The sequence below is a fragment of the Aythya ferina genome, assembly GCF_964211825.1.
Source record: "Aythya ferina genome assembly, chromosome: 26".
Lineage (NCBI taxonomy): Eukaryota > Metazoa > Chordata > Aves > Anseriformes > Anatidae > Aythya > Aythya ferina.
The window spans coordinates 2,140,357-2,153,420 of NC_140324.1; the positions used below are offsets into that span (position 1 = coordinate 2,140,357).

The 13,064-nt window shown below is 49.8% G+C and overlaps 1 protein-coding gene across 6 annotated transcripts in view; it reads right to left on the minus strand.

Moving 5' to 3' along the window:
* The window catches only part of PIP5K1C (phosphatidylinositol-4-phosphate 5-kinase type 1 gamma), a 43,302-nt gene that overhangs the window by 7,024 nt on the left and 23,214 nt on the right, over positions 1–13,064 (minus strand). For 3 of the 6 annotated variants that reach the window (XM_084498632.1, XM_084498635.1, XM_084498637.1), the window contains exons 6-17: positions 11,677–11,829; positions 9,277–9,576; positions 8,582–8,787; positions 7,825–7,908; positions 7,238–7,286; positions 6,138–6,222; positions 5,672–5,833; positions 5,484–5,513; positions 4,597–4,735; positions 4,272–4,304; positions 1,915–2,019; positions 1,501–1,633 (exon numbers count right to left, since the gene is read on the minus strand). In XM_084498632.1, the coding sequence (XP_084354758.1) occupies positions 1,501–1,633; positions 1,915–2,019; positions 4,272–4,304; positions 4,597–4,735; positions 5,484–5,513; positions 5,672–5,833; positions 6,138–6,222; positions 7,238–7,286; positions 7,825–7,908; positions 8,582–8,787; positions 9,277–9,576; positions 11,677–11,829 (1,479 nt within the window). The remainder of the gene's footprint in view (positions 1–1,500; positions 1,634–1,914; positions 2,020–4,271; positions 4,305–4,596; positions 4,736–5,483; positions 5,514–5,671; positions 5,834–6,137; positions 6,223–7,237; positions 7,287–7,824; positions 7,909–8,581; positions 8,788–9,276; positions 9,577–11,676; positions 11,830–13,064) is intronic. The other 3 variants (XM_084498634.1, XM_084498636.1, XM_084498633.1) reach the window with 2 other exon arrangements.

Here is a 13,064-nt window from a genome sequence, read left to right on the forward strand (position 1 = left end):
TCCTTTCAGCAGCAGATTTCCAAAGAACAGACCCCAGTCCCCTGGGACTCCACAAATCGTTCTCTGTCCATCGCAACTCCCCGACACCGCTCCTGGGGCAGCCCTGTGGGAGCAGCCGTGGGCTCAGCCCTGCTGCGCTCGGGTGCTGCCTCCCTGGAGCTGCAGTTCAAGTGGTTTTCCAAGAAAAGTGCCTGTGGGAGCCCAGGTCAGCTTTTCCCTTCATCCCAGCAGTGACAAACGCTGCACGGCACACGACACACATTTAATGCAAAACTCAAGGACTCGGATGAGGTATGAGATGCTGATGGGCGGCCAGTCACGCTCTCCGGGAGCACACACTGCACACAAAAGGTTTCTTCTCGACAGGGAGGAACCCCTGGGAAGCTGGGGGGAGTCCATGTGCCCACGGCCATGGAGGGAGAGGAGCTGCCCCCTGCTAGGAGACACTTGCCAGCGGAACCGGCAGTATCTGCAAGCAGCTTGCACACAGCTGCCATCCACAGGCAAAGAAAGAGCAGCCAGTGTTAGAGGGAGCTGTTTGCATTTTGAACAGCATGCATAAAAACCCAAACAGACAAGCTTTTAAAATGGAGCCGATTCCTTCTGCAGCTCCCACGAGCCTCCAAATGACTCGGCAATGAGTGAGCAGCTCTGCAGCAGAGTCACGCAAGCCCAGGGAAAGCCAAACGCTGCCCGTTTTAGGTTTGTCTGAAGGAGTTCACAGGGCACAGCTCGTCTCCACTGCTGTGTAACCGACAGCAACGAGGCAGAGCAGGGCACCTTTTTTAATGAGAAGATCCCAGTGCTGGGACATGGGGGAGAGCCGCCACGGGGCAGACCCTCAGCTCTGCTCTGGGAATCCACGAAGCAGGTACGTGTTGCTAAAATCTCCTCTCCAGCCTGCAGACGCTGCTCAGACATTGCAGAAGCTGGCTGAGGAACACAGCCCCCGGGCTCCACAGCACTCTGCTGCCAACCAGCAATCACCTCACTTACTCCCTGTCTCAGTACTAGATTTCCACTGCACCACCTACTGCATCTGCCTGCGGGGAAAGGAAAAGCCAGAGTTCACCAGAGCCCGAGGTCAGCCCCACTGCAACCGCCTCTGCTCTGGCTCTGGGCAGCTCCGGCACACATTTGTGTTGCAGCTCCAGCTGAGGGAGCCCCTGCTGCACCTGCGTTCACCTTGGCTTGTCCCAGGAGTGAACACGCTGGCCTAGATAAGCCCTTCAGTGCTTCTGCTTGGAAGTAGAGCAGCACACCTACAGCTACCTCCGCAGCAGCAGCACCTGTTTGAGCCCCACTAGATGCTGCTCTCTGTTCTCCAAGGGCTAGGCTGGTTCCCTGCATTCAAAACCTGTTCAGTGTTAAGATCTGAAGGCACTCGACACAAGGGCAGACTCTACCCTGTGCACCCGACTGCCAAAATAGAGAATATTACAGCCTCGTCCAAACATTTCCCTCACACCCCTCATGGGCCAGGCAGAAAGGGTATCTTACAAAGTATATGTCTGTGACTGGCACATCATCTTCATCCGAGGCCTGGCTGGCTGGTTCGGAGGCCTGGCTGGCCGTCTCCACCTCTATTGTAGCCGTGGATGTTCCAATGGCACAGGCTGAAGAAGCCGCCTCTCTGGAGGGGGGAAGAAATGACAGCACCGAGTCAGCACGGTCAGAAAAGAAGAAACACGGAAGGCTCGGTGATTTAGTGCAGAGGATAATCTGCTCTAACATCCAGAAAGATCAGGTCAGGTCAGAAGGAGCATCACTCAGCAGCATCTCACAGCTGTGTGGAGAGCCTCGCTCTCCAGGGAAGTCGATGCCCCAACAAAATCAGCCTCTGGCAGAAGCAGCCACAGACAGAAGGCAGCGGGCAGGGCCCTGCGCAGCTGCTGGAAGCTCCAGAGCACTCACTCTTTGTCGTCTTCTTCAGGAGCTACGATCTCAACATCACACTTGGGCTCCAGCTCTACGCTGATCTGCTGAAGCTCCTCTTCAACCCGCACCTCCTCGTGTGACCTGGGAACCAAGGACACAAGGAGCGAGGCTCAGCCAGACCCGAGGCTTGGGGTAACCAAACCTCCCAGGCAAAAGAGTCAGTCCTGTCAGGACTGCAGTGCTCAAAGCCAAAGAGGTGGGAAAAGAGGGCAAGAGGAAAGGGATTAGATAACCAGTGCTGCAGAAAAGATGGCAATGTCCACCTGAGTACAGAGCAAAAAGGAAAATTGGCCTCTGGGGAAAACCCGTGCCCAGAGTTATCCATCAGCTGCACAAGGGGCAAAGCCTCCAACCTCTCTTGAGGCTCCTGGTGCACTGAAGCTGCTCCGGCTTGCTCTGGGGTTAACATCCTATTTATCTGCACGCTCAGGAGCAGTTTGTGACAGTCTTCAATTTAATACCTCATGCTATTAAAGTAATTGCTTGTGTTAGCAGGGCTGGCTCTACAGCCCTCCTGGGAAGGAGAAGCTGGTGTTTGCCAAGCCAAGGGCACGGGCTGGGGCAGGGAGGAGCTTCAGGTCTACGAGAAGCCCTGGCCAGCTCTGCTCCATCCCTGGCTGGTGCTCGGCCGAGAGCTGCAGCCAGCAGGTAGCACCACTCCATCAGGCTGCTGGGTCGGTGCTGCTGTAGGGGTGGATTCACAAACCTGGAGGGAATTCCCCAGCAGATTAGGGTAATCAGAGGCTTGCCACATTCCAGGCTCAAACAAATTGGAGAAGGGCTTTTTCATTTCGACTCAGGAATGTAAATTCCCAGAGATTCATGCTTTAATAACTTTGTTTTCGCACATACACACAAAGGTCCCTGTTCCCCTAGAAAGGATGTTGATACCATCACAAGAAATGGAGAAATTAGGCAAAAAAAAAAAAAAAAAAAAAAAAAAAAGCAAAGAGGGTCACACTTATGTGAGGTGGCTGTAGTTGTGGCAAGATCTACCTCTGACCAAGTCACTAAGCTCCCTGGACAGTCTGGGGACACTCACTTCTAGGACATGATTCACCTGACCCATTTTCTGATGAGCAGTCACATCCTGCAGTGACTCCCTCCATGACGTATCAAGGGAGCCTGGAGTAATTCAGGTGAAGTCACCACATTTTGCAAAGTGGGTCCTGTCACAGGTGCCTGAATTTAAGTCTCCAATATTCAGCAGTTTCAGACAATGCATTCTACAGGAGGTGAGATGCCCTGCAGGTCCCTGCCACTTGGATGGGTGCTGTAAATCAATAGCAACTTGCCCTCTAGTGACAGGAACTTCCCAATATTCATTAAGAAATACCCTGGAAAAGGATTTTTTCCACAGGCTGCATGGTGTGAAACTCAGCAAATCGCTAAGAACTAGGAGTGAGGGGAGATGTTTGTGGGATGCTGTAAACACCCATCTTCCCAAGTCCCTGCCTTCCTCTGAGGCACCAAACATTGGCTGCACAGAGAGAGGACATCAGTCTGTCCAGCAGCTCCTCTGGCTACGGCGTATCCCCAGACTGAGTTTGTGATGTGCATTTCAAAATTTGTACCTACAACACTTACAAGATGTCCCAGAAACCTAGGGCACAGTGAGCAGCAAGTGTAAGGATCCTCATTCAGGTCCCACTGACACAGGCAACAGGGTTATTTTTACTGGTGCAAAAGCATGCAAGATAATTACACGACGTGAGATTCTAAATCCAGACGCTCTTATGCAGCAGGGAGTTTTGTCCCACCTTGCCCTTGGCTCTGAGCCACCCACCACCACAGGCCAGAAAAAGCCTCAAAGCACCCAGGTTTCTGAGAACACTGAAGTTCACGCAGCCTCCACGCTACATCTCTGGTGGTCTGAATGTGCTCAGTACCTTGCAAAGTCAGAGCCCTCTCTTATATTCGTGTCCACTTCACCATGGCAGATGCACAAAGGAGGATTTTTCCTGCTTTTAAGGCTTGGTTACTGAGAGGGGGGGCATAAGGGACCATTTTCATTGATTCAAGTGCTGGTTGAGGGGGTAAGTTTGGACAACTCAACCAAATTAAGTTGTCCCCTTTCCCATCAAATAACAATATTAAAGATTCCTTGCAGAGCACTGGGAGATCTGCTATAGTGAAAATTCTGTGCAAGAAATGGGGATCATCTGATTGCAGGAAGCAATTCATCACCCTGCAGAAGACCACCCCAAAGTCTTGGGGCTGCCAATATTCACATGCAGCCCTCCAAGAGGCCTTTGCACAAGGACAAAAGTGAGGTGGGACAAACGTGAGGTCCCTGTGCAGCAGTGCAACAGGAGACAAGACACTTTTCTCACCTGCCATCCTGCCCTGAGGAGTGTGTGCGCCTCCTGCGGAAAGAAACCAGGATAGTAGTTAGAGGAGGGATTTAAGGCAGAAATCCTACACTGCCCCCAAATCTAACTCCCTGCCCCATAAGGGAGATGTTCTACTTAACAGCTGACACTTCTCCCAGCAATAATTAATCCCATCAAAGCTGTGTCTGCTTGCTCCCAGGAGAGATTTAATTAAAATTGGTCATTAGCATTCCAGAGCATAGGGCAGCCTACCGAGAGCTGCAGCACGAAGAGGAACGGCAGCCACTTGACACCAGTGGGAGCAGGGGCTGGGCACTGTCCTCACCTGTACCTGGGCTGCTCAGATGTCTCCGAGGGGGATCGCTCAGGAACAGAGAGAGATGTTGAAGAGAGTGTTGTGGCTATGGAGGCCGTGGTAGCTTCTTCAAAGGAAGGAGGTGTGCAGGGGAGCAGGTCTGGCCTGCCTGCTGGCCCAAAGTGGAGGACAGAAGAGATGTAGGAAGAAAAAGAAGAGGTCAAACATCTACACCATCCCAGCGGGAGGCTGTTCTACCTGCACACCCTCACTGGGACTGGCCACTTGAAGGCTCGGGCAGGCAAGTTTAGCTGGTTCATGAGAGCAACAGCTTATCCCAAAGCATCCTCTAGAGAGAGCCAGTAAGCACCACTCCAGCACGACAGATAGACACTACAGAAAATGTAATGCCAATGAAGATATCTCACTGGTAACCAAAGCTGGATTAAAGGCTTGGATTGCCAGAGATAAATAACCAAGTGAATTAAGAGATGAATTGAGTGCTCACTGCTTTGCATGGATAGCAATCTAACACTTCTGTGCTCCAGAAGCCTGCCTTTCACCACTTGTCTGTAAATCCAGCCCAGATGGAAGTGAAGAAAAGGGCAACGAACCAGACCTATTTACCTTTTTCCTTTTCTCCCCCAAATGCAAGATCTTGCCCCATTCAAACACTGACACTGAAGTCCTGCAGTGCACAGTCCCCTTTTTCTACAGGTGGAAACCTCAACTGATTGCTTTTGGGCTGCAACCACTGGTGCCAAGTGGAAGTGCCAGTTGCAGCCGTGACCCAAGAGACCATTTTTACTGCAGAACCATACAGTGCTGCAAAGAAAGGATTTGGTCTTCTTCAACTCAGAGATGTTGCTTCCCAGTCAACTAACTGCTAGCACTGTGACAAGACAGTATCCTCTTACCTTGTCCCCTGTCCTGGTTAAGTTTAGTACCTGCAAAGCACAGCAAGACAGGGAATGAAGAGCTATCCATCAAGGAGGATGCGTTTGGTGCACAGTGGGGAACACAACGAGAACTGAGGAGCATCCTAAGGAACTGCTAAGGAAGAAGAGGGTAATCACACAGCCATCACCACGGACAAGACTACTACCTTCATCATCAAGGGTGGGGTAACTCCTGGCTGCACGGAGATCGTACTGCGTTTCGTCCTTTTCAGAGGGGAGCTGGCTAGCTGAGAACGCAGCTGTTGGACCAGGCATCTTGACAGCTAGCAAGGCACTACGCCCTTTCTTTGAGGGAGATGACTTCAGAGCTGGACGAGAACAGTGAAAGAGAAGATGAAACTACCACCACCACCACCAAAGGCACCCTGCCATTCACAGGCCTTTGCCCTCCGACACACTGCATGGAGAGCTCCTGGGCAGGAGTTTGGCAGGCCACAGAAACTGTGACACCCAAGGGCTCTGCAGCTCCCCAGCTTTGCTTCATATTACAGTAGAAAAGCCTTCTCAGATTCCTGCCCAGAAACTCTCCATGTGGACGCAAGCAGTGGGATGGAGATAAGGCTCTGACTCTCCCATATCACAAGGACAGCAGTTCTTGGGCCATGTACTTACAGGAATTTTTTCGAAACACCGTGTTGGTCATGAATTTGAAGAATCTCTCTGCATAAAAGCTGGGTCTGTGTACTGACACTGTGTCCTACAAAGGCAAGAAGCAATTGTTTCATTTTAAAATTACCCCTCAAGGCAGAATTTCTATAACAGCCAATGCAATCTTTTTTATTCCAACATTTAGCACTCATAGATCCTTAAAATGGAAAGGCTTAACTGAAATGATCTGATTAATGCTATAAATAAGCCTGAAGCGTTGCCTTTGATTTGATTGCATTTGATTACATTCTCACTGTAATTTTATAATGGATTTTGGTGATTTTATTTCTTTATAGACTTTCTGGATTTTTCAAATATTGACCTGATTACATATATGGAATTTCTTCTGGCTTTGCTGGTTGACATTCAAAGCACACCTGGGTATAATTGCTAATGACACGGACACCAAAATTCAGCCAGGGGTCCCCATACATTTCAAATATTTTGCACTTTTTGTTTTAAATAGTAAAACTGAGCCGTCTCTGCTTCCTATGTTCAACTGTGCTCCTGTGACTTAGCATCTACACGATTCCTTTGCCTTATATTTTAAGGGAAGGTCGGATATGCAATGCTGAAGAAGAGTTTTTCACAGCTGAGATTGCTCTTCTGTAAACACGCATCTGGCTGCTGCTAGGGACAAGACAGCAAGGAAACACTGAAAGGGATTTATTAGCAGGCAGCTTACTGAAGTGGAACTGCAGTCAGTCACCAAAGAGCAAACGCAGGGCTCCTCAACTCATACACGAAGGCACATGCCCTGTGCATACAGCTCCTGGTATTGTGGGGAGGAGGAAAATGACAGATGGGAGCAGAGGAGGAAAGCTGGTGGCATGACAGCTAAGCATGAGAGGAGGTGGAGTGAGCAAGAGAACCTGATTGGGAATAAGTGGTACTACACCGCTGTGGAGGCATAAGAGGCAAGAACTATTCCTTTCATCAGCTTCAGCTGTACCAGTTCAGGCACTATAAATAGCGAGGTAATTGGCACCAAGTAGCATAGATGAAGCTGAAGCAGGTAACCCTGCTGAGACCTGGACAACTCCTGCCTCTGTACAGACACTCACCCCATCATGGACAAGGGCCTTCCAGGTATGTTCCAGCTTCTTGATGAACCTAATTTAAGGGGAGAAGCAGAGAGAAAGAAAGAATCAGCTGCAGGCATGTACTCCATGTCTAAGACACCTTTTGTACTCTGCACAAGAGAGATCGCTGAGCTGCTAATGACATCTTCGTCTGGAGAGCAGCTTTCCTCCAGCCAAGAGGTCAGCTGAGCACACTGTCAGCTCGGCAGCTGGGTCAGGACTGCCTGGGAACCCTCCAGGGAAGGAGGCGTGGGGCTGTAAGAGGGGCAGAAAATCACCCTCCACCCCTGGATATATGCTGTCTGTCCCAGGCACTGAGACAGGGAACTTCTTTATGAGCATTTACCTTACCTTACTCTCATTATACCTTTAAAAAATGGCTCTGTGTCACCAGCTGTTTAAAGGACAAGAACAAAATCCACAGCCCCCAACGTGCATCAACAGACAGCTTTAGGTAGCGTGCCTACTCATTATCAAACTCTTCAGGAGAGGAAAATCTTCCTACTTTCATTCAGCATTAAAATAGATGTTAACACACTTAGAGGATAGATGACTGCAGAGATACCTGCCTGTATGACTGAAGAATATCTATGATTCCTACATGGAGCAGGAGACGCTCTCCTTTGCCATTCACTGCTGGGATTCCTCCCATCCTGCAGGTAAGACAAAACCCCAGTGAGCATGGCCTTAAAACCAGCTGTAACACCCCGAGCAAGACCTGTGGAAGGGCAAGCAGCAGCACTGAAAGCAGAACCCTGTGATGTGGTGGTCAGACAACCCAAAACCTGCAGTCCCTTTGTCAGCAAGTCACCTACCGACCCAGAGCTACGGGCTGCTCAGATCACTAAATATCAGCACAGGATCTGTGTTGCATGCCAACACCTCTATCTGGGCCAGAAAGCACCATGTTTTTTTTCTTAGCTAGACAATATTTTATTCTCAGGACCCAAGACAGCATGAACTGCCTGCCTGTTAGGGCAGCAGATGTTTAAGAATGAACACATTCCCAGTGCCATCCCCACTAATACCAGTCAAAGGTGCAGCACCACCAGCACGAGCACACAACAAAAGCATGCAGGTAGCATGCAGGCACTGCAATTAAGGATGCTGTTTGAAATGCCAAATATTTCCTGGCTCCACTGTGACTCCACCGAAACCAGAGCAGCTGGTTTCACACACCACGGCCGCTGGGACAGCTGAAGGCAGCAGGGCCATAACCCCAGGAGAGATGCCCGTATGGCCCACAAGGGCCTCAGTCAGGGATTTCCTGCTCCAGCCTCCACCTCCGCCCCTGCAGCAGCACAAGAGGACCAGGTTTTCACCTACGTGTCGTCTGTGTCTATGGACTCCCCCCGGGCAGCCCCCCCCTGGATGGACTCCATGGCTGTGGAGTAAAGTGCCTTCTGCCCCACGGGGCGCTTCTCATCCGACGTGCTGTGGGCTCCCTCGGACTGCCGCTCCCGTTCTTGCTGGTCTATGTTATGAACCCCGAGCAGGAGGCTGTAGTCCATGATTTTAAAACTTTCCAACACCTACAAATTAGTATCGGGTATGAGAATAAAGACAAAACATCAGGCCAGCAGTTCAAACAAAGCACAGACCCCAAAGCATGGAACAGCCCGTCCACGTTTATGCTAACAACTCCGTTGCCAGAGCTTGAACATTTTTGAACTTGTCTGCATAGAATTTCCACAACCCAAAGGGCTGAGGGCACACAAGTAACATTGCTGTACCAGGTATCTGTTGCACACTGCATAAGAAAAATATATTTATTCCCAACAGCCCAGCTACAACTGGCAAGAATGCTGCAATTTTAGGCATCAGGCAGAAGGACACGGGCTTAGTCCTTGGAGACTGTCACAAGATCCAACTCCACTGCTTTGCCTTCAGGGTAAAGAGCAGCAGAGGACTTATCCTGCTTTGGGGTTAGCAGATTAGTAAGGTTCTCAGTCATATGCTCTTCCTCATGCCTGAGAGCCGCAGGCTTTGTTAATCTGCTCCCCAAACTGCCCCCTCCTTACCAGACAGTCCCGCTGCAACGTCTTCACCAACGCACTGAAGGTGTCTGCATCCAACATCAGGCCCTCGGGCATGTCTTGGATGAAGTCTAGGTCTTTGTATGTGGGGCTGGACTTTTCTTTTTCCTTCTTGGATGCCCGGCGCTTATAGGTTGAGCCTTTCAAGTCAAATTTCAGGTGCATTTTTACCACGCGAGGCAGAATGTTGTTCATCACCACCACGCGGATATTTTTGCCCCCTGATTGCACACAGTACAGTCCATAAAACTTTGGCAGCAGCGTCCGTGGATTCTGGTTCAGGTTCTGAAATGGGGTTGGAAAAAGCATCAGCAGGGTTCATTTTGAAGAGGATTCCTGCTGTTTTTGCTGTTTTCAACACAGAGCACATTAGTGGATCTTGGAGCAGACAGACTAGGGGTTCTTCACCTAGAGATTTTCTGAACTTTACATCAGAGCTTACTGCACACATCTGACAAACCCTTGTGTTGCAGTGGCTTTAGGACCTGAAAATACCACTCTGCCTTGAATACAGGGAATGAGATGTTCATCTCTCTCTGGGCAAATAACCAAGTCCGGAAATTCCCTGCTTTCCCCATCAACAGCAGCTAAAAAAGGGAAACCAAACTGGAAGAGAAAAACATAAATAAGTGGGAACTTCAAGTTTAAAAATAACAGCTATCTTCATCTCTTCAGAAGTGTCAGAAATCAAGAGCCGTTCTCTGGCCCAGAATAAACCAGGGACACAGTACTTTTTTTAAATTTTAAACAAAACAACATCAATTTCCTCCTCCTTCTGGAGAGTTGCTTTATAAAAACACAGTTGGCCAGAGAGCACGGATATCCTGCTCTGCTATCATGTCCTTTTTTTAGGCAGCTGCATTATTAGGAACGACGTGACAGACACGAATTGCTTGTTCAGCTTTGGGAAGAAATTTGGGAAGGAAACAGAACATCTCCGCATGCTGTGAAGGGAAGGACGGGCCTGACAGATTCTCTGACAGATGGGAGAAGCACAACTGCATTACAATTTCATGCCCCACATCTCACCTCACCTAGCTGGACTCACAAGCGAGCCCTCCTTGTGAGTGTGCTGTTCAGCACAGCGCAAGCGAAAAGCAACAGAAGGAGCCGAGATCGAATGCAAACAGCTCTTGCCCAGCTTTAAAGTGACTCAGGTAAGACCCCTCCGCTTCCTTTTTCACCCAGTCTGTTCACACTGGATGGATTTCCCAAGAACAGTGTGTGTTAGCACCACAGTAACCACAGACGTGTGAGTGCTACAAGCAGCACGTCCCTCGGCACAGACAGGCACCTCCGTGTAATTCTTTAACCTGGTTGCTAGCCAGGGCAACTGCAGAACTCAGGACCACAGTGCAGCTCCTTTCCCATTTATTTTGTACATTAGACAACTGCAATGCTTTCCAAAATCGCTCATCCTCTCCAGGAACTTCACTGCCACTTCCAAAATCACACAGCTGGCTGCCAGATACACACCACAACCCAGACCCTGCATCGTTCGAGCAAGTTTTCCCCAATGTGCAGAGCAAGATGAGTCTTTTCAGAAAGAAGAGTGTACAAACACATAAATCAAACCCACTGCAACGCGCACACAGATGGGGCAGCATTAACATCACCTGCCATAAACACGACCTTCTCCTCGGCACCTCCATGGCAAACAAATCCCTGGGTGCTCCTCAGGGAATCGCAGTGCCCTTAGGTATGAAGCTGGATCCTGCAGCACAGTTGTGCAGGGAGGCAGCTCCTGGTTTATATGCCTCTCTGGGTGCTGGGCTTTGGTTCTGATTTACTGCTTGTCATCCCATGCGAGTGGGCCTCGGTACGTCAGCTTGCTAGCGCTCAGATTTAGGTTACAGCTACCTGCAGCAGGCTGGGTGTGCTAAGCTGGCTGGTACTGCAGGATTCCTGAGCTTGGTATCACAGCCAGCAGGAGCCACAACAACTGACAGCTGCTTTCAGAGTAACTGTTCAATGGCACGCGTGGGACGTACCTGGGGCAGCAGTGGTTACCCCATAAAACCAAGCTGGTTGCATTACTGCAGTCAGCAACCATCCTCAAAGCCAGGCAGAGGCACGGTGCCAAGCAAAGAAAGAGCTAGTGCTGGGAAAAGGGCACCCTTACACGGCTGGGAAACCATTTTCAGGCCAGAAGCTGTCGACAAGCTCACAGTCACCTCCCTCCACCCCCCCAAATTTACCTACAGAGCTTGCAAATAACTGGCAGGATTTGTGCTTCTGGGACTGGCTTTTGTGACTGTTGATGCTGTCAGTGGCACAGGGTGGGCAGGCCTCCAGAAACTGGGGTGGGTGACGTGCCCTGTGCAGCACCTGGGAGAAAAAAGCTGCCGCTACAAACGCAGGTCCAAGGAGCTGAGTGATACCCACCATGTAGTAGCCAGGAAGGAGCTTCTGGAGGAATTCAGCTTCCTTGTGCATCACAGTTTTTATGATGAATTCATCATCGCTGGTGACATAGAAGAGAGAGCCACTGGCACCAGGGTTTGACAGCTCTATCAGAGGCTCGTTACATAATGAATACTAGGGAGGAAAAGGGAAAGAAAAAAGAAAAAAAAAAAAAAAGATGACGTTTTTAGCCCCAGCTCATTGCACACCGAGCTCTAGGCCCTTGAGTTCTTTCCCCAGCACACTGCCTCGTTGTGAGATTATGGGGTAGCAAAGCTTTAAAGGGAATTATTTTCATTATAGGCTAGGTCTAAGCAGCAAAGCTGATGGACAATTTACAATTAGAGAGTGAGATTACAGTTCAGAGCATCCCAACTGTTCAGAATCAAGCTAATCTGCTGCTTTCAGTAACATCCAGGCTTCATAATGACATCTTATCTTTTCCCATTGTGCATGTACGTGCGTACCACATTTAGGCTTCTTTCAGCACATTACTGCAAGCGCAGACAGAAAGATAGGATTTTAAGAGACATGACAGTCTGCTGAGGGCACCGCGTATCTCCGTGCTGGAGGGAACACGATGCACTGGCTGTTCTCAGCAGCCTCCTCTGCCCTCGTGCTCCCCTGCTACAGATGTGTTTTACAGCCACATCTCACCCCCAGTCTGTTGGAAACGCATGAAAAGGATGGGACCAGGTGTCCAAACAAGGAGAGGGATCAGCGCTAAGAACAGCAGGGGGTGCCGCATCGGGAGGACATTGCTAGATAACAGGATGCAAACAGCAGGTCCTCGGTTGAGGACATGCCTAGCAGCTGCAGAGAAATAGAAAGCAGAAGTGTGGACGTGCACTTTGCAGCGAGGGACCAACCCCAGGGTATCTGCGTAGGCTGAGCAGGTTCAGGGCAGCTCGTGTCAGAGCTGCCACAGCAAGAGGTAGGATGGGGAGAGGAAGGTAGGGGTACGTAAGGGCCATAATCAGAGCAATAAATTAAATGCTCATCATTACACACTGAAAACAGCTTTCAGCACTGCTCAGATTAATGATCCAAGACTTTATCAAGTTAATTATCTCATGCATAATTAAAGGCATTTGCTGCTGTGGCAGGCAAGAGAGAATCAGGGGAAACAGAAGCAACAAATCAGAGCTGTGACCTTTGCAACTGAGGCAGGCTCTTTGCCTCACCCGGGTTTTGAGCCACTCATCAAATCAGCCAGCATTATCTCAGATGGCACAGATGGGGAGCGCCGTTACTGTCAAGCCGTGCAATGGCACAGACTTGTTTCTTCTTGTGTGTTTTCAGCTATGGTTACCCCTGCCTACTGCTGAAGTCAGAAAAAAATGGCTATCAGAAGGGGGAGGGCATGCACT